The 21638-nt window shown below is 44.5% G+C and overlaps 1 protein-coding gene across 1 annotated transcript in view; it reads right to left on the minus strand.

Annotated features, from left to right (window-relative positions):
* Positions 1-13217, minus strand: part of LOC137522543 (solute carrier family 2, facilitated glucose transporter member 11-like) — a 51635-nt gene extending 38418 nt beyond the window's left edge. The window contains exons 1-4 of the mRNA XM_068242627.1: positions 13143-13217; positions 10168-10266; positions 9929-10089; positions 241-365 (exon numbers count right to left, since the gene is read on the minus strand). Coding sequence (XP_068098728.1) covers positions 241-365; positions 9929-10089; positions 10168-10266; positions 13143-13163 — 406 coding nt within the window. The 5' untranslated portion in view covers positions 13164-13217. The remainder of the gene's footprint in view (positions 1-240; positions 366-9928; positions 10090-10167; positions 10267-13142) is intronic.
* Positions 13218-21638: the final 8421 nt, after the last annotated feature.

The raw sequence follows: 21638 nt of genomic DNA on the forward strand, positions 1-21638 counted from the left end.
ATGCAAGTTCATGTTCTTGCTGCTATTAGCTGCCTCAGTCTACCGTCTGCTCAAAGTTGATGCTTGGATGTCAGTCACACTGCTCTTGGATGTCTACGCCTAGCTTAGGGTTCATGGACACCACCATTACAGAGCCAGAACATACTTTGACAAGGCAATAGCACATAAACAGACTATAGAGTAACAGATGCAAACACAACATCAACAAACACACATAGACGCTTATGGATTGCTTTATACCTGCATTTATTCCATAAATGACTCTTCCCAATATAACCATCTCAAATGATTGGGCCACTTGGCTTGTGCACATGATGACAGCACCCAGCAACGCCACAACATTATTATATAATTGGGTTTTCTTTCTACAAAAGAGGTAAAAGATTGTACATTCTTATCATAATCTGCAGGTTAAAGAGGACCTGAACTTATACAAACAAAATGAAGCAGATAGTAAAGTTGCACGATACATAGCCTTACTTACTATTGTCTGGGGTATGTTTAGCAAGATGGTCCCCAATTCACCCCAGAAGACCCCCCCCCCCCCATTCCACCACCCAGAAACAGAGGCATGACCCATCTGCCTCATGATAACCTCAGGTTCCTGTACCAATGCCAGAGCACTGTCATGTGACCAATAGGTCCAATAGGGCCAAAACCTCCACCATTCTCTGTCACAAAGACCTAAACGAGTGGAGAAGGTGTTTAATGCAGCTTTACTGTTTGGTTCTGTTTTATTTATGCAAGTTTAACATCACTTTAAAGGGAAACTAAAAAGAGGCATATAGAAGCAGCCATATTTTTTTTCTTTTAAACAATACCAGTTGCCTGGCAGTCCTGTTGATCTTTCTGGCATCAGAAGCATCTGAATCACACACTTGACAAGCATGCAGTAAATTCAGTAAAGCAATTTGCATTGTTTAAAAGGAAATAAATATGTCAGCCACCATATTCCTCTCACTGCATGTTCCCTATAAGTATTTCTCAGTTTTAGGCATTTTATGAGAGCGTACAATTTCATACAATATCTTAAACATTTTTACAACTGAATCAGCAATGCAACATTGAAAATACATACAATGCAAGTAGTACATCTATCACTGATATGTTCAATAAGATGCTTAAAGGGACACCGTAGGGGGGTCGGGGGAAAATGAGTTGAACTTACCCGAGGCTTCTAACGGTCCCCCGAAGAAATCCTGTGCCCGCACAGCCACTCACCGATGCTCCGACCCCGCCTCCGGTTCACTTTTGGAATTTCAGACTTTAAAGTCTGAAAACCACTGTGCCTGCGTTGCCGTGTCCTAGATCCCGCTGATGTCACCAGGAGCATACTGCGCAGGCCCAGTATGGTCTGTGTCTGCGCAGTACGCTCCTGGTGACATCAGCTGGATTGAGGACATGGCAACACATGCGCAGTGGTTTTCAGACTTTAAAGTCTAAAATTCCAGAAGTGAACCGGAGGCGGGGCCGGAGCATCAATGAGTGGCTGCGTGGGTACAGGATGTCTGCGGGGGACCATTAGAAGCCCCGGGTAAGTTCAACTCATTTTCCCCCGACCCCCCTACAGTATCCCTTTAAGTCTGCTGAAGATGCTACAAAGCGTACATGGCATTTTGGCGTATTGTGCTTCTTATCGCAGGGTGAGCCAAATGACAGCTCATCCTAATGCCACACAAATTCTGGGGGTGGGGGGTTAAATACTATTCCCTCGAGTCATTGCAACTTGGAGGGAGAAGTAATTCAGGATCCGGCAATCAGGATCAGGATTGCCGAATTACCTGTTCGCGGGGTGCGCACTATAGCATTACTGCTATAGCCATACCAAGCTTCGGCTCTACCTGGTGGTGGAGCGGGCGCCAAAAAGCCCTGCTTTGTGCTACAAAGACAAGGATAAAGACCACAGCCAGCAATACATGAGGTTGATTATGGTCCAATACGCCAAACCAATTAATCCCTATTCAATTGGAATTTTTCATATTTCTTCCCTACAAAGAACACTCAATCTTCATAGATTTTAGGAGATTTACAAAGCATTGATGGAATCACAAGTATTGTACTTCTCAAAGCAGTGCAATGCTTTAGCCCATCAATCCTCCAACGCACCGACCCCACCCCCATCGCATGGAGATTTTTACAACATGTCCAATCAGAGTTTCGATTGATAAACTGCTTAGCATCAATCAAAAGTCATCTCATGTTTAGGCTAATTTAATACAATAAAATGTTACTGTGGTGATATATTGGGGTGCTGATAATGTTAAGGATAATAACAGAACATATTTCTGTCTTTTTTTTCTGTCTACTGGGTAAAACCTCAGATGTGTATTGTGCTTGGTAGTAATTGGCCACCTGGCCAGAGTAATCTGAAGGATAATGTAAGTCTGCATGTAAATGTACATTACCTCTGCCCTCATTGTCCAGCCGGGGAAACTGTGTGTGCTGCTAATTAGCGGCCAATTGAGGAAGAATAGGCTGGTCTGCATGGCTTTTGAACTGGAATCAGCCATTGTCCCATCATACAAAGCAAGCCTGCCAGAATGTTGGGGATGGGAAGCGGACACCTGAAGGGGTTGGAAATTTCTACAGACTTTAAAAACGGAAGTGGAATTGCTTTGAAATCTGTAAGTGTAAACAGGATTACAGGCAAACTGCTACCTGTAACCAAAATTCGATCTTTTCATGGATGTGCTAAAATACACTTTAACCAAGGAAATAATGTGGAGGAAGCTTTTTGATGTCTGCAGAGTTCAATGGGTGACATTGTGTCCTGCCAAACTTCAAGAAGCTAAAACAGGAACCCCCTTTGAAGTGCATATCACAAGAAGGATTATGACAAGCGTTCGGTGATGTCACAAACGGGGAAACTGCATTAGTTCCTGGGGGCTGGACATTAAATGCCCCAGGGAACACTTCGGACTATTTAAGGTGGCCTAGGACAGCCACCGGTGTCTTCTCTCGGAGGTAGCGAATAGCTAGGGAGGATCGCGACTCCTGGTCGAAACGGCGTCCTCCCGTCAAACAACGTTCTAACCTAAGCTGGTAACGTTTTTTTTAATCCCCATTTTTATTTTACGCAAATATCCGTGTGTGTTATTTTTGTAACTTTTATCTTGTAACATTTTTACTTTGTTTTTTGTAATCTTTTTGTATATATTAAGTTCTGCATTGTTCTATGTTTTTCTAGAATATTAAATTATTATTTAATAAGTTTGACTTCTGCCGTACTAAACTAACACTCATAGCCTAGAAGAGACTGAAGTGTAACCGTGTATAAGTTCCTGCCTAATTGTACGCTTGAGCAACACTACCGTATGAAATTGTAATTGCATTGTGTGTGGGGGCGTTTGTCATACGTTGGCCTAAGCGCGCAGCTGACCCAACGTACGAACAACGCCAGTGCGAGTAGCGACAGCAGAGTGGCTAACAGTATCGTTCGGAACGACTGTTAGTGGGTCTTTGCTTCACGACAGTGTAAGATTGCAACTGTGTGTGTGTGTGGGTGCGTGGCGTTCCCGTATTTGGCCTAAGCGCAAAGCTGACCCAAATACAAAAACGCAGATTGCGTATTGAGCACTCAATAGCTGAGTGAACGTGTCTAGCAACGCTAGTGGTGGCAGTGGGAAGTGTTTGAGGGGTTCCAGCCTTGTTTGTAGCTTAAATAAGGCTGTTCCCCGCTTAATCTGGTCAAACCCGCAGTTGGGAACCGTATACGCAGGCGTGCCGCGGGCCGGTTCCTGACATAATTGGTGGCAGTGGTGGGATCGTTTAGTACATTAGTACGCAGTTTAGCTCGCTATTCTGAGTACTAAAGGCTGGAAGCTTGCTAGAAGCAACTAGCCTACAGAAGTCTACTCAGTGCAGAATCTATATACGGTTTTTTTTTGTTCAAAGATACACACTTGGTGTTTGCTTTCCCTCCCCCCCTTTTTTTTTCTTTTTATTTTTGTGCAACACGATGGCTCAGAAAGCATCCAGCTATGCAAGGCAAAACAAAGAGATACTACTCAACCTGTGTGAGCACAAAGGCATCGAGACGGCGAGCGGCCAGACTAAGGAGCAGTTAGTTCGTGCGCTCGAGGAGTATGATGAGGCAGAGCGAGCCCGTGCTTCAACGTCAGCGGATGCAGCTCACGACACGCCAGAGGAGGAATCGCTCCCGCCACAGAATGCGAGGGGAGACGATGTCCTGGACGATCCACCGAGCAGGGAGATGCCATCTCTGGAAGCTGATCTACAGCTACTGAACTCGGCTGATCCTGAACTGCGCCTAAAGCTGATCCTACTGCACCGACAGGCAGAGAAGGAACAAGCGGCACAGCGACTCCGGGCAGAGGAGGGAAGAGCTGAACGGCAACACCAGCTGGAGCTGGCTAAACTTCAGCAGCAGAACCGGTCTGCTGGACCCGCAGAACGCGAAGGTGAGCGAGTCCACAGAATCCCCCTGGATAAGTTCCCCGCTATGGACAAGGACTCTGACATAGACACTTTCCTACAGGGGTTTGAAAGGACTTGTCGGCAGTATGGGGTGCCCCGTGAGCAGTGGGCAAGATACCTCACACCAGGGCTGAGAGGCAAGGCCCTGGAGGCGTTTGTGAGTCTCCCCCAGGAGGAAGAAACAGACTTTGAGGCAATTAAGAAAGCCATCATTGCGCGATACCACCTCATGCCAGAGGTGTATCGCAAACGTTTCAGGACAGTGCAGCGAGGTCCTAATGACAGTTACCTGGATCATGCGTGCAACCTGCGCACTGCCTTCCAGCAGTGGCTAAAAGGACTGTCAGTTAAAACCTTGGATGCCCTGCAGGAGCTGATGATAAAAGACCAGTTCCTACACACCTGTCCTGTTGAGGTCCGGCTGTTTGTGCTGGATCGAGAACCAAAGACAGTGGATGAGGCTGCGGAAATGGCCGATGCCTACACCGCCCATAGAGCACCTGAGTCCCGGAGGACTACTACGCCCAGCTGGAGAGGAGAACAGATTGCTAAACCTGTTTCACCCAGCACCCAGAGGAGGCAAGCACCGCTGTCTCCTGGATTCAAGCAACCTGACACTCGGAAATGCTTTGTATGTGACAGGGTGGGTCATATCAGCACGACTTGCCCAGAGAGGAAGAGGGAGGCCCCAAAATCCAGTGAGGCCTCAAACCCCCGTGAAGTCCCAACTGCTCTGTGTGCTACCAGGAATGCCACTGGCTATGCAGAGAATCTGCAGCGTGTCACGGTTGGGGGCACAGTTGCCACTGGGCTGAGAGACACTGGAGCAGAAGTGACTCTCATCCATCCCCAGCTTGTGAACCCGGAGCAGTACATACCTGGGAAAATGATTGCTGTCAGAGGAATTGGGGGTGTCACCCCAGCCATACCCACCGCCTTGGTCCACCTGAATTGGGGGGCCGGCAGCGGATTGAAAGAAGTTGGGGTAACTGACAAAATCCCCACCAATGTTTTGCTGGGTACTGACCTGGGACGGTTAGTAGCCCGGTATGAGCCTAATCCAACCCCCGTGGAGCCTGCATCCCCAGCAGAAGTTCAGGACTCTTGCAAGGTACTGTTTGATAATGCTGTGCAAGTGGGGAGTGCTAGTGGGGCCCCAGGGACTAGGGACTGTGTGCTAGGAGCCAGCCCTAGTGATTCTCCAGTGCCTAGGCCTGGAGTGGGACATGTTGATACAAAGAATGCAGAAATTGATAATGTCATTTGTGATGCACGGACTATCGAGGCGATCGATGCAAGAACTGTTGATGCTACTTGTGAAGTGCTGAGTAGCAATGTGTGTAATGATACAGATAATGTGGATGTTGTATGTGATGTCCCAAATGACAATATATGTAGGGCTGATAATGCTGATGTCATATGTGTTGTACTACATAATGCTGTGTGTCATGTGGACACTCCGTCAGCTGCAGGAGTAACCAGCGGCGCTCGCTGGGCTGCAGCAGGTGGACTGTCCACTGAAGGGGCAGATGGCACCAGGCCAGATCCTTCCCCTTCAGATGGTTTCAAGACCAAAGGTGATATGGTTTATGATATGGGTCAGGTGGGCGCTCCCTCGGCTGCCGTGGTAACCCGCAGCGCTAGCGGGTCTACAGCACAGGGACTGTCCACTGAAGTGGCAAATGTTGCTGGGTCAGCCACATCCAATCCGGAACCTGGCCTGGAGGGCCCAGGAGCCTCTCCGTCTGCAGCCTTCCTGGAATGTGTGACAGGCAGCACTGAGCTCTCTGGGGCTGTTCGATTTGACAGCAGCCTGGAAGAGCTCAGGGGGCTAGCCAGCAGGTCACCAGCTAGGAGGGGCGGGCTGAGAGGGTCCTGGGAAGTTATTCCCTCTGAGCTGTCCGAAGTGGAGGAGGCAGACCGGCAGATAATCGTTCCCCAAAGGGACCGAGAGATAGCTCCTGCCACTATAGAGGAAGTGCGTGTAGCGACGGTTGGAACCCTTCCCCAGCTGCAGCACTGTCTCTATGGTCGCCAATTCACGGTTGTCACTGACTCACATTCCCCTGGTTGGTTACGTCAGGTTGCCAAGGGCAACGACACATTGCAGCAACCTGACCTAGCTTTCCACTCGTGTAGCTTGGAGCTACCTGACAGGTGGGGAAGCCTCCTGAGAATGCTAAAGGGTTACCCCACCCGGCCAGGCCGTCAATGTAGGCTTTGGCATGATGATTCGTTAGAATCACCTGTCAGCGCTATCCGGAAGGGGAGCAATCATGGGAATGCTGATGGGTTGTCCCGTCAAGCAGAACCAACAATGTAGGCGCAGGCAGGATAATCTGGGAAGATCATCTGCCTTGCCCCATTCTAAAGTGGGGAGGTGTGGTGATATATTGGGGTGCTGATAATGTTAAGGATAATAACAGAACATATTTCTGTCTTTTTTTTCTGTCTACTGGGTAAAACCTCAGATGTGTATTGTGCTTGGTAGTAATTGGCCACCTGGCCAGAGTAATCTGAAGGATAATGTAAGTCTGCATGTAAATGTACATTACCTCTGCCCTCATTGTCCAGCCGGGGAAACTGTGTGTGCTGCTAATTAGCGGCCAATTGAGGAAGAATAGGCTGGTCTGCATGGCTTTTGAACTGGAATCAGCCATTGTCCCATCATACAAAGCAAGCCTGCCAGAATGTTGGGGATGGGAAGCGGACACCTGAAGGGGTTGGAAATTTCTACAGACTTTAAAAACGGAAGTGGAATTGCTTTGAAATCTGTAAGTGTAAACAGGATTACAGGCAAACTGCTACCTGTAACCAAAATTCGATCTTTTCATGGATGTGCTAAAATACACTTTAACCAAGGAAATAATGTGGAGGAAGCTTTTTGATGTCTGCAGAGTTCAATGGGTGACATTGTGTCCTGCCAAACTTCAAGAAGCTAAAACAGGAACCCCCTTTGAAGTGCATATCACAAGAAGGATTATGACAAGCGTTCGGTGATGTCACAAACGGGGAAACTGCATTAGTTCCTGGGGGCTGGACATTAAATGCCCCAGGGAACACTTCGGACTATTTAAGGTGGCCCAGGACAGCCACCGGTGTCTTCTCTCGGAGGTAGCGAATAGCTAGGGAGGATCGCGACTCCTGGTCGAAACGGCGTCCTCCCGTCAAACAACGTTCTAACCTAAGCTGGTAACGTTTTTTTTAATCCCCATTTTTATTTTACGCAAATATCCGTGTGTGTTATTTTTGTAACTTTTATCTTGTAACATTTTTACTTAGTTTTTTGTAATCTTTTTGTATATATTAAGTTCTGCATTGTTCTATGTTTTTCTAGAATATTAAATTATTATTTCATAAGTTTGACTTCTGCCGTACTAAACTAACACTCATAGCCTAGAAGAGACTGAAGTGTAACCGTGTATAAGTTCCTGCCTAATTGTACGCTTGAGCAACACTACCGTATGAAATTGTAATTGCATTGTGTGTGGGGGCGTTTGTCATACGTTGGCCTAAGCGCGCAGCTGACCCAACGTACGAACAACGCCAGTGCGAGTAGCGACAGCAGAGTCGTTCGGAACGACTGTTAGTGGGTCTTTGCTTCACGACAGTGTAAGATTGCAACTGTGTGTGTGTGTGGGTGCGTGGCGTTCCCGTATTTGGCCTAAGCGCAAAGCTGACCCAAATACGAAAACGCAGATTGCGTATTGAGCACTCAATAGCTGAGTGAACGTGTCTAGCAACGCTAGTGGTGGCAGTGGGAAGTGTTTGAGGGGTTCCAGCCTTGTTTGTAGCTTAAATAAGGCTGTTCCCCGCTTAATCTGGTCAAACCCGCAGTCGGGAACCGTATACGCAGGCGTGCCGCGGGCCGGTTCCTGACAGTTACAAGTATGGCAAGCTTAAGAAGCTGTTTGTCAGGCTGCGACCAATCAGTATTGTTTATGTGGAACTGTAAAAGCTATAGTTTATGAGATGCTACTAATTCCAACACACATGCAAATTGTCTGGAATTAAGCCAATCAAAATCATCAGGAACTGCTGCTTAAGGCCCGTACACACGCCTGACTAAAGCCAGTTGAGGCGGCCAATAACAACCACCTCAGCTGAAAATCAGGCCTGTCTACGGCAGCCCCCAACCCGCTAATGATCCATCCATTGGGTCTACTCATCCCATCAACGACTATCCCATTGTTCATGCTGATCCTTTGCCCGCAGCATGATGTCATGCTATAGCCGCTCGCCACCCTACCTCATAGCTACACAGCTGACATCGGTGTGTAGCCTGGCATGGGTTCTGATCCCGGACGAGTGACATTGGTCAATGATTGGTCAATGGTGTGTATGCATCTTTAAATTGCATGAAATTAAAGCTGTACTCCAGGCACACATATTCCATCTCCTGTATAGACACTTAGGCCTCGATTCATAAAGCATTACCACATGCATGCAGAAAACAGCTTACTTTACCGAGCACTTAGAAACTTGTCAGTTCATTAAAGGCTGTTAACGCATGGCAAGCTGAAATTACTGAGCAGTGAGGTAAATTACCGGCTTGTGCAGTAAATACCTTAATAAATGTCAGCAAATTTCAATTCATGAAGATTAGAACATACAATAAAGCCCAGAAACATGTGTTGTGATTACAGCTCGGCAGCTCTGATGTGGCGGGAACTGTGCGGGAGCCTGTGATTCACAGGAGCCGAGAGGGACAACCTATGACTGACAAGAGCAGAGAGCCAATTGAAGCAGTCCGTCTCTGCAAGTCCCGCTGATAGGCTGCAACACCTTCTCGAAAGAGTCAAGCTTTTCTACCCCCCAGGCAGTGAAGTAGAGAGAGCAGGAACAGAAGAGGTTTCCCCTACAGCCCTTTAGATGTTTAACCCTTTAAGTTACTGTTTGAAGATGCGGAGGACCAAGTGGGGAAATCACCTAAGCAAGGTGTGTTTAATGTTTCTTGGAAGTTCATCTAAACTGTGGCAATAAAATAAAATGTTAAGAAAGACTAATGGACAGATTCAGAGGGAGCAAAGGGAGAATAACAAACATGTACATTCTAAAGGGATGTCGGAGATGCCTCTTACTATTGTAATACTGTCACTGCACGGAACAGCATGTAACAAAACAGAGACAACTCCACACTCTTCTGCTGTTACCGAACAGGTTTTTGTGAATTGAAGCCCATTTATTCAGTGAATTACCTAACTCTTACCGCACCTGTGAAAATCTTTATGAATTTGCAAACAAAAGTTTAAAATACTGAATGCGGTATTTTACCGACCTGATTTTTTTTTAATCGCGCAGCCATTTATGAATCGAGGTCTTAGTGGCACAGCTTGTTCTTAAAACAGGATTCTCGTCTGTTGAAGCCTTGTCCGATAATGTTAGGTCACATCTGTGCACTCTGCCATCATATAGTTTATTTAGAGTGTTGCCTGGTATTGCACTTTAAAACCTTCTAACATGTAATTTGTGTTACAACAATAATAGGTACCTTCCAAATTTCACAGCAAGTGTTCCGACTATCATAGAGCCCAGCAGTCCGCCAATACTGTATATAGCCACGGTCATGGACCAGAACAACATGAGAGTGTCCGGATGCAGGGCTGCACCATACCGCCGCTCCCATGTGCTGTTCATGAACCTCTGAATATGCTAAAGACAAATCAACAAGGTTTACTACTTGCATGAAAGCCAAAGAAAAAAATTAGACCAATATTTATAGTAATTTACCTTAGAGGGTGAGTTGATGAGAGAGATGTGCAACCCATACTGGAAGGTGCCACCTATGCCCAGAACTAGCGTTAACAGAGACAGATTCAGAGGAAGCACCTGAAATACATAAGCATGAATGTAAAATGTTACAGTTTGTTTATTACTTGGCTAGCGATATTACTGGAGTCCATGAACCTTCATTGGAATTTACACTGCACATGTAAAGCATTTGTAATGAAACCTCTAAATATTTCATTTAAATTCAAAATTCTAAACGAATGTTCTGCAAAATATTTTCCATATTAAACAACTGTCACGGATAAATTTGCATGCGATTTGTTTTTTTTATTTGACATTGCTTCGTGGTGCCAATTTTTTCAGAGAGAAAAACAGCGACGTGTGCTTTTTCCTGCACCAGACATGTGATTTGCAAGTCATTGAGAATTGCGAATTTTCGCATTTTAAATGCAAAAATTTGCATGCACATGTGAAGGTGATTACATACATTTTCATGTAAATCACTTCATTGGAATGTACAGTACGTAAAAATCGCAATGTGAAAATTTGCATAAAATCGGTAAAAAGGAGAATTCAGAGCCTAAAAACTGCAAACACAGAATTGCAAATGCAAAAAAGTGGAAAATCGCACTCAGAAATCGCAGTGATACGTGGGGAGCCTGCCTTCATTAGACTCTCTCTTAAAGAGACTCTGAAGCGAGGATAAATTCTATTTTTTAACTTGTATTCCTGTCAATGACCATAACAGATGCTAAACTGCCGCTATCCCGCGGCAAAACGTGGGGTCTATACCCCCCAAATCCCCTCCGTGGTGCCCGGGGAGCGCTTCCTGAATGAGGCAGAGCTAATGACTGTAGCTCTGCCTCTCAGCGCGTCAATCCCGGCTGATCCCGGAGATCCATGGAGGCAGAGCTACAGCTGAAAGCTCTGCCTCCAGGAGCAGCAAAATCCACGACCTAGAAAGTCGTTGGTTTTGCCGGGGGATTTGGGGGGTATAAACCCCTTGTTTTGCCGCGGGTTAACGGCGGTTTAGCAGCTGTTATACTTATATTGACAGGAATAAAAGTTAAAAAATAGAATTTATCCTTGCTTCAGAGTCTCTTTAAGTCTGAGAAATAAACGACTTATGCTAGGTACATACCATACAATTTTCTGGCAGATTTACCTCCCATATCATTCCATTACGTATGCGCCATACGCATTCCCAAGATCCTTGGGGAATACATATGGCGCATACGTAAAGGAATGATACAGGAGGGATTATGCTAATTACTACTAAACATATATGGGCTTGGCTATACAGATGACCTTTAGCCCCTAATGAGTCATTGGATGACAAAATCAGTAGGGCAGAGCCAGGGTCATACACACCAAGCCGAGGGCGAGGAAAGGTGATGCGGGACGCTGCAATACACCTGACCCAGAGATGGTGATGTTAACACTGTTTGAATGTTTTTTTCATGCACGGGCATTATTGATTTTAACCTTTTAATTAAATTGCGGTTTTACACATGTTGGTCCTTGACTGAATTCCCTAGATAAGTCCTAAAGTAAAACTCTGGTGGTAATGCTGAGTGAAGCATAGCTAGTGACGCTGGTTGGCTACTGAGAAGCTGCACTATAATCTGTTGCTGGTGAACAGGGACGATTGGGGGGGGAGGGCCTAAATCAGGAGGTGGTGGGCCCAACCCCTTTTTGTGCACTGTATTTAGAAACAAATGCAATTACACAAGTGGGTGCTAATCTCTCATTATTAGAAGCAGGCTGCACTATATGTTCTTTTGTCCATTAAAGGTGTATCTTGCAGATGATTTGCGGGTTCTTCTTCGAGGAGTCCAGAACCAGGAATTGAGCACAACTGTATAAAGGAGTGGACATACTAATTATGTAACTACGGTATATTGATTTAAACCCAGGTACAAAAAGCCAGTGGGAATGGGATTACTGTTCACCTAGTCACCTGATTTTGTAGTACATGACTGGCGAGCTTCCTTGACTTGTCACTGGGAAGTCACATGGATGATTGGTGACTGTGAACAGGCAAGTGCATGACATCAGTGGACTTCATGTACCATCATGCTACATGAGACATGGCAGTGTTGCCAATTTCCTGTAGTATTTGGTCACACAGTATGAATGGAGAAATGACAGTGGTAAATCTTGGACCATAGCTATGCATCCATGTTATATCTGCTAATGGCATGCACAGTTAATCAAGCAGAAATATACTGATTGGTGTATACTCTTCCATGGTATATTCTGATATACAGTCAGTAATGGTGCCCATCCCCCTTACAATAAAAAACGTTCCATTTACCCGCTTATTCGACCAAAACAATCAAATCAAATGAAAGTTGAAAATAATCTTTTTTTTTATCAAGAAAAACTAATAGATTATCCATTTTTTTCAATAAAAATCTTATCGGACATGTAAAAATCTTTATATTCAATTGAATGTAATAATCTAAAATAAAATTATCTAATCGAAAAAAAAAAAGGAAAAAATTGTACCATGTATGGGCATCATAAGTAATCTATTCTACGGACCGTTACTCTGTCAGCCGTACAGAATTCAAGGGACCTGCCGGTTCAAATTTTCTGCAGTAATGGTGGCCATTAATGACATAATTCCACGGTCAATCAATTGTTTACGATCACTGCCCATTAACGGCCAAATTCCTGCTAACCATTCCGATCGATTGATGGGATCAATCTAAAAAATGGATGAAGTAAATTAATCTGATTGAATTGGTTAGCGGGAATTTGGCATGACCGATCGTTTCTGATTGATTACCACGGTGATTGGAAATGATCGATCAGATGCAGGATTGTATAGTTAATGGCCAAATCAATCAACAAAAATAGGGCAAATTTTCACAAAGCATGCAAAAGTTAATTTTCAGTTAGGAACCATTACCATAACAGCTGTCAGGCAAACAGACTAGGTATAAGAGAATAAGTAGAATAAACCATACCTGACTAGTAGACAGAGCCATGAGAGATGTTTGGTGTGGAAGACACTGTGGACTGGCAGGCTTATTAGGGTTCCTAAGAACACGAATGGTCCCTCCCAAGTTCACTGAGTAACTCCTGGCTTCTCATTAGCTGCTGTTTATTTTTCTTTAAAAAAAACAACAACTTCACAGCAATAGCTCCTTTAACCTCTGGTGACCCGACTGTAAATGTTAATCTCTTAAGTTGCACCTGAAGGAGGTAAAAGTATCATTATGGTTTATTATATATCTATAGTATACTCTGGAGACGAGACTTACACAATGATGCTTTATTGAGGTAACACTTCAACCACAGTCTTTCTAACGCTGGGAAAAAAAACAATCAGTTTTTTGGCAGATTTACTGGCCGTCTGAATTTCTGATCGACTTTCTGATAATTTTTCTAATTGATTTCCATTCACTTCTAAGAGAAAATAAATCAGAAAAAAGATTGAAATCAAATCGCACCTTCTCGGAAATTATCTAAAAAAAAAACTCATGGTGTATTTCCAGCATAAGTGCTGTATCAGATGGGCATCTGCCGACATTTATCCCAGGCGTTTGCTGCTAAGAATCAACTATGTCCTAACTGAGTTGCAGGGGAGGGTTCATCCCATATTGTTTGCTGTCGATTACTCAAGCTGCGTGGTCGATTGAGTTTTCAGGGACCCTACATGCAGCTTCTGATTGTGCCATATATGTACTGTGCATGTTTAAATTGTTTTCAGTGATATTGGCCAGATGATCAGTCTTTCAATGTAAACAAAAAAAGAGGAAAGGGGGTGTCAGGGACCGGCCCCATGGCAAACCTGCAGAGACAGTTCCTGACAGGGGTTTCGACCAGATCGAGAGGGAGAGCAGCCTTATCCACACAGCTGTCACCCCTCAACAACACTCTGCCACCACCATCAGCCTTCCACGGCGGGACTGCCAGACAGTTCAACTATTCCTACTCTGCTGTCGAGCTGCTTGCACTCAGACTGGTGTTTATGTACTTTGGGTCAGCTGTGAGCTTTAGGCCAAGTATGAAAACACCACACACACAATGCAATCACACACGGTAGCGATGCACAATCCGAGTATACAATCAGGCACTGAACTTGTAATACAATTACACTGCAGTCTCTCTCTAGGAGATGCAAAGCTCTGTTTAGTACTCAGGAGACTAGCTTATTAAATAAAGATTTAACTTCCTCATGACCACTCCATGCCAATGGGCGTGGCCGCGGCGGCATCCCCAGGACCGCCTAACGGCAATTGGCGTCAGGTCCTGGAGCCGGCTACTGAAGGAGATCGCGCGCAGGCTGCGCGCGCATCTCCTTCTCGGGGGGCGGAGCTCCACCCCGTCATCAGTCTCCGAGCAGCTACTGCCGCTTGGGAGACTGTTAGACGGCATGATCGCCATCTAATTACACAGTACAGCGCTGCAGCGCTGTACTGGGGACAGCCGTGTGACACGGCTGTCCCCTCCTGATTGTCGGCGGTGATCGGCTGTCATAGGCTGAAGCCTATGACAGCTGATCACATGGATTGGCTGGCGGGGGAGGGCGGGAGGGGACTGTACATAAAAATAAAAAAAAATAGCAACATTTGTTAAAAAAACTAATATTTATTTAAAAATAAACAAATAAATAAACATGCGGGGGACAATCTGACCCCACCAACAGAGAGCTCTGTTGGTGGGGAGAAAAGGAGGGGGGAATCACTTGTGTACTGTGTTGTGCGGCCCTGCAGCTTGGCCTTAAAGCTGCAGTGGCCATTTTCACAAAAATGAGCCTGGTCTTTAGGGGGGTTTTCCACTGTGGTCCTCAAGTGGTTAATATTTCAAAAAGTGGAACAGTGCAGACTACTACTCTACTGCAAAAATAAAATGGGAATCAAACAGAAAATCGGACTTTACCAGCGCAAAGGTCCGGGCTTGGTTTTGCGAGAAGCACACAGTTCTGACTGGAAGTCAGGGCAACCCTAGCGTGTGGCTAACTCCTGAGAAGTACAAGTTCTGAATCGTCCACACTGATTTTTTATAGCAGGAGCATAACCTGGGGCTACCCAATATTCAAATCCAGAAATAATCTAATTTCCTCACATGGTGACATCACGGTTTGTAAAGACCTTTGTAACATCCCAGCTTGCTGCTCAGTGGCGTGGTTAAGGAGTTGTGGGCCCCGATGCAAGTTTTACAACGGGGCCCCCTAAGCACTCTATACATAGCAATTAATACGGCGCACCAAAACCTGCCAATGGCAACTACAGTGTCTGAGGTGCAAGAAGGGGATGGGGAACAGTTTGTTAATAATCACCACTATTCAAAGTATCTAATGAAATAATTATTATGAGCACAGGACCAATAGAGAGCTAATACTGTAGTTGAGGGAGGTCCCTCCGGGGCCCCTCTAGCCCAAGGGCCCCGATGCAGTGGCTACCTCTGCCACCCCTATTGCTAAGCCCCTGTTGCTGCTATATGCAAATTTCAGAAGTTCCTGTACTGCTTTCAGCCTCCTGACAGCAGACTCTAGACAGTGCATGGTATGTATTGTAACAATAGGGTATCTGTATAGGTGTCAGTATTTAGCTGTCCTGGTAGGCAGACTTTAAAGCGATGCAAACCTTCAATAAGTTTATTCCTGACATTCTGAGGAGTCTCAAAGAAATCAGGCGGCCTATTCCGATCGCTTCCTACTTTACGCGAGGAGCTTGATTCACAAAGCCGTTACAACTCTTATCACGGTCGTGCTAGTGTTTTGCGCGCGCTATAAAGCACGTAAAGGTTTTGGCAGGCAAACTGCGAAATTTTGTGTGAAAACGGTCGCGTGCGAAAATGTGTGTTTCCGCGCGGAAACCGTTACACGCGTTATAGCGCATGCAAAACACTAGCGCGACCGTGATAAGATTTATGACTGCTTTGTGAATCAAGCCCAATGTGTAGGTGTCTGTGGGCTATTGAACTCAGCTGGTCTATTCAAATGGGATTCATAGCCCTTTACCGAAAGATGCAGATTTAACTTTTACAGGTGACAGAGACATACACATCTGAGATAGTATTTCACCCACAAAGCAGACAGAAAGTGAACAACATGGCTTTCACAAGATACAAGTTTAAAATGGATGCTATGTCATATACAACATTACAGGGGGATTATGGCATTTCCTGAATTCCATGCTTTATCTGTTTTTAATTGTGCTAATCCTATGTGCTAATTGTGTCAGGAAAGTTTAATTTTTTTATCTTTTTTGGTTTCCAATTTTTTTTTGAAAATTCAATAATAACAATAGTATAAGCATACGTACATGGAAAAAATTATGTATCCCACGCAGGGGAGCTAATAACATCAAGTGATATAGAACAACATAGGCACATTAGCGCCACAGACCTGCAGTCCTGAAAAGAGGTTGTAAGTGAGAGAATAGGGAGAATCCTCTCGACATGCTCACCCCAGGGAAAGATTTTTCTCTTTTTTGTTTATATGGGAATAGGGGGACATCTTGCACGTTTGAAGTAGGTGCTGTCCATACCTAGCTATAGAAACGTCATGGAGGAAAGCTCTTCATGCCAGTTTACCTTCATAATAATGCACTTTAATATATACAGTAACTTATGATTGGACTTTGGTTGTATACATTTTCTGATGTTATGATACTGCCTACTTGTTGTTTTGGATGACTTAATTTGGCTGCTGCAGTGCTCCTTGTTTGTAAATATGAAAAAATGAAACTTCTACTACATTAACTTCATATGACCTCTATGAGGCTCGAGTTGATCTGCCAGGATAAAGCTCGTGAGACAATCATCTCAAAGATTGTCATGTCTATGGCCTAAGCCAACTGTTAATGTTTCATATCTAGGTGCCTATTCTTCAAGGGTAGAGATTTTACAAATTTAACCTCTTGAGGACCGTGGGCTTAAACCTCCCTAGTGACCAGGTCATTTTGTTCAAAATTGGCCACTGCAGCTTTAAGGCCAAGCTGCAGGACCGCACAACACAGCACACAAATGATTCCCCCCCCCCCCCCCCCCTTTTGTCCCCACCAACAGAGCTCTCTATTGGTGGGGTCTGATCGCCCCTGCAGTGTTTGTTTTTTTAAATATAAATATTTATGTTATTTTTTTTTCATTAAATTTGTGTATTTTATTAAAATATTTTATTCCCTCCATCCCTCCCACCCCCCAGGCAGCCAATAACGGCGATCGGCTGTCATAGGCTTCAGCCTATGAGAGCCGATCGCTCTCTCGTCCTCCAGGGGGACAGCCGTGTCACACGGCTGTCCCCAGTACAGCGCTGCTGCAGATCGCAGCGCTGTACAATACAATTAAGCGGCAGTTTCACCGTTACAGTCTCCAGAGCGGCAATCGCCGCTCGGAGACTGAAGGCGGAGCTCCGCTCCGCCCACCAAGCAGGAGATGCGCGCGCAACCTGCGCGCGATCTCCTGCAAATGCAAGCCCCAGGACTTTCCGCCAATCGGCGTTAGGCGGTCCTGGGGCTGCCGCCGCGGCCACGCCTCCGGCGTGTAGCCGTCGACAAGTGGTTAAGACCTGGAACCCACCAGGAGTGTTTTTCTGAGTGCTTTGTGATTTGAAAAGCTCTTGCTAATGTAATGCTATGGGTGTGATCCCACTTGAGCGATGTGATTTTATACATATCCCCCATAGCATTGCATTAGCAAGAGCTTTTTCAAATCACTAGCGGTTACAAATCGCTCCTAGTGGGTTTGAGCCCTAATTGATACCTGGAAAAAATGCCTTGGTGAATTATTATTTGTCAGCCATAGGATTGTACAAGACAAGAGTTCTATCAGCCAATCATTGACAAAGATTTGCTTCATGGCTATAGTTATGGTTTCTGACTGAGGGGTGTCAGGGGCTGCTAAAAACATGCTGGATTGGCTGTCATCATAGGCCACTTTGCCTGAGTTTTGTTTACTGTGTGTAAACAGCTTACTAGTACATTTTAAATAAACTGAGCCTATGTAGTCTGGAGAGAAGACACCTTAGAGGTGATCTAATTATCATGTATGAATACATTAGGGGGTAACCTGATATACCTGACTAATATGAAAGGGTTACCAATTCTCCAGCAACGAGAGAGGACAGGGGGAGTGATGACCCCCCTCACATGCCCATTATAGACAATTAAGCCCACATCTCTGTCTTCTCTCAGCCCAAAGTGACATGAAAACTCACATCACTGGAGGTAATTTAGGAAGCACTATAGATTTAAAGCTGAAAATAAGAGAGCACTTTAAAGATCAGACCATGCAAAAGTCAAGCAGTGATCAGACTAAACCCTTGTACTGCAATATTTATGGCTACCTAAAAGCGTATCTGAAGGGACATAATGAGATAAACATAGGTACAGATAATAATAGTAAGAAATTGTCTGAAGCCCCATTCTGTTTTCCAGTACAACAAAAAACTAGTTATTAACGATGCAAAAGTTTTTCCAACAGCTCGTCTAATTTAGGCTGGTTTCCTGAAAGTAAATAGAAGCTAACACAGCTGAGAAACAGTGTGATAAGGCTACTCATAAGGTTTTAGTGCAGGAAAGATTCACTTCTCTTTCAGCTTACCAAGGCAGAGTGTGGATTCTAAACTGCAACTACCTATTACAATCTGATGCAATATTAAACATGAAGCCATGAATCTGAAAATAAAAATATGAGACTCATTTCTACATTACTAATGGTTTATTTGCCATTGTTATTACACATAGGGCTTGACTCACTAAACCTTGGTAACTGATATCACGGTCGCGCCAGCGTTTTGCGCGCGTTATAACGCAAGTAATGTTTTGCGTGCGCTAATGTAAATTTTCACGTGAACATTGCGCATACAATGTTGCGCATACATGCGCAAAACGTTACGCGTGTTATAGCACGTGAAAACCGCTGCCACAACCGTGATATCACTTATCACAGTTTAGTGAATCAAGCCCATAGAATGAATTATCTCATACATTTCTTTTCGCTTGAGGTTCACTCTAACCACTTCATGCCATCAGCTGAGGGGTTTAACCACTTGAGGACCACAGGCTTCCCCCCCCCCCCCCCACCACCTAGTAACCAGGCCATTTTTTACAATTCAGCACTCTGCAGCTTTAACAGTTTATTGCACACCCATACAACTTAGCAGCCAAATGAATCTTACCTCCTTTCTGCCCAACAACAGAGCTTTCTATTGGTGGGATCTGATTACTGCTGCAATTTCAATTTTTTTCATTAGTTTTTTTTTTTACATATAATATATATATATCTTTCTACCTGCCACCTTCCCTCCCTCTCCCCGTGATCCAATCAGCCTATGAGAGGGATCTGATTGTGAGCCACTCGAGAAAACGGCTAAGTGACAAAGCTGTCCCCTGTACAGCGCTGCACTAGATCGCAGCGCTGTGCAATGTAAATAAATGGCTTTTCTAACAGTCTGCCAGCCGTGATCGTGGGCTGGCAGACTGATCACGGAGCTCTGCATCTTGGCAGGGAGTGATCACGCATGCGTGCACCTTCTCTGCTAATCTCTGCCCCCAGGACTTGACACCAATCAGCGTAAAGCTGGCCACTAATGGTCCAATTTCTAGCGAAAAACCGTTTGAGCGATCAGAAATTCTAATCGGATTGGTTGTAAATAATCTCTGTTGGTGGACACAATCGATAATGAACGAGTGAAAACAATGTCGTCCAAATGAATTTTCGTCGAACCATAATTTGGATTTTCCTGTTGGTTGTGACAGATAGGAAGCAAAGATTGCTTCGTTGATGGTGTAGTGAACAATGTATTACAATATTTCACTTCCGATCAGAATTTCTGACCGCTCGAACAATTTTTCGCAAGAAATTGGATCGTTAGGGGCCACCTTTAGGCAGTCGAGGAGCAGTTAAATGCGCATGCACAAGCATTCATGCACGCACACATGAATGCATGTGTGCACTTGTGCACATGTGCTTTAGCAGAACAGTAGCACTTTTATAAACGCCCTATTTGAACTATGGGTGCACATATTGGACATTTATGACTGTCCATTTTGCATGACATGGTTAAGCTGGTCGGATCTTTCTGCTTCATCTCATACACATGGTGATGTATCATAGAGAATTCCACTGTTATGGTAAATGTATTCTGCTATAGTTCTGAATAATTCAGAAAATTATACGAGTTTGTTAAAGGACATTTATTTTCAGTAAACAAAACAATATAGCAAATCATCAGTAGAAAACCAGGTTTAATATACAACAATCCTGCTTGATCCAGAACAGACCAGATCACACTCCTGGCCTGACTTTCTTCTTTTCCTTTTATTGGCTTACTAAATATGAGTCATGGTTGGCATTTGGCTGCCTGCCATCTACCTTTGTGGATATGTCCTGGAAATAGCAGGTTAATAAGAAGCTGAAAGTGCTGATAAAACAGAAACATCATAATAACCTCTCATAGCCCTGCTATATTGAGTTACCGCTTAAATGTAAGACGTTTTGAATCAGGATGATACCATTTATTGGCTAACTTTTTTTTAAACGAGATTTTTTATTGAAATTTTGTCATACACAACATATATGACATTCACAGAAACAACAACAGTACAATCCGGATGGACATTATTGCATATATATCAACATTTGTTAATACAGTCCCAGAGAGATCTGAGATAAAAAAAACGGATATTGTCCGAGTGGCCATATCTGCCAGCATATGTAGATGAAACGTTGGGTATAGCTAGGAGTATGAGAGTTCCGATGTTATTAAAAAGTTCCCAGTTCTCAGGCATGATGCAAATCCTGAATGGTCATGGTTATATCAAGATGAGGAATTGTAGTTTCTGAGGTGTCTACCCATTTATGCCATACCTTATCAAACTTCTTAGGCTGGTTGCGTGCTTGATATGTCAGCTTATATAGCGGTAGTGCTGCATTGACCAGCTTGATCCAATCCAGGAGAGAGGGAAGGGTGGGTAATTTCCACTTCAGCAACAACGCTTTTTTGGCATAGTGTAGCAGAATTCGCAATAGTAGTGATTGGTGCCTAGAGATCGGGATCTCACCCACCATTCCCAACACACATATCTTGAATTCTAAAGCTACTGGAAGTTGTATAGTATCTCTAAGGAAGTGAAATACAGACTTCCAGTACCTGTTCACTAGCGGACATTCCCACACACAGTGAATAAAGTTGGCATTGGGGAACTTACATTTAAAGCAACAGCCATCTTGTAAGGGGGACATTTTGGCTAATCTGAGGGGAGAGATGTATGCTTGGTGGAACCATTTGACATGGATGAGTCTATCGTTAGAGGCGATTGTCACTCTAGGAAAAAATTCCTCTAGCTCGGACCAGTCTTTTTGTGATATATCAGGGTCAATTGCAAGCCATTTACCTCTGGATTGCTGAATTTTAGATGTGCTAGTTTGTATCATTAGAAAATGATATAGATTGGATACCTGCTTAGTTCTTTCTTTATTTAACAGTCTTAATTCAAGGTTTGAGGGAGCTA

Source organism: Hyperolius riggenbachi, chromosome 1, assembly GCF_040937935.1.
Source record: "Hyperolius riggenbachi isolate aHypRig1 chromosome 1, aHypRig1.pri, whole genome shotgun sequence".
Taxonomy (NCBI): Eukaryota; Metazoa; Chordata; class Amphibia; order Anura; family Hyperoliidae; genus Hyperolius; species Hyperolius riggenbachi.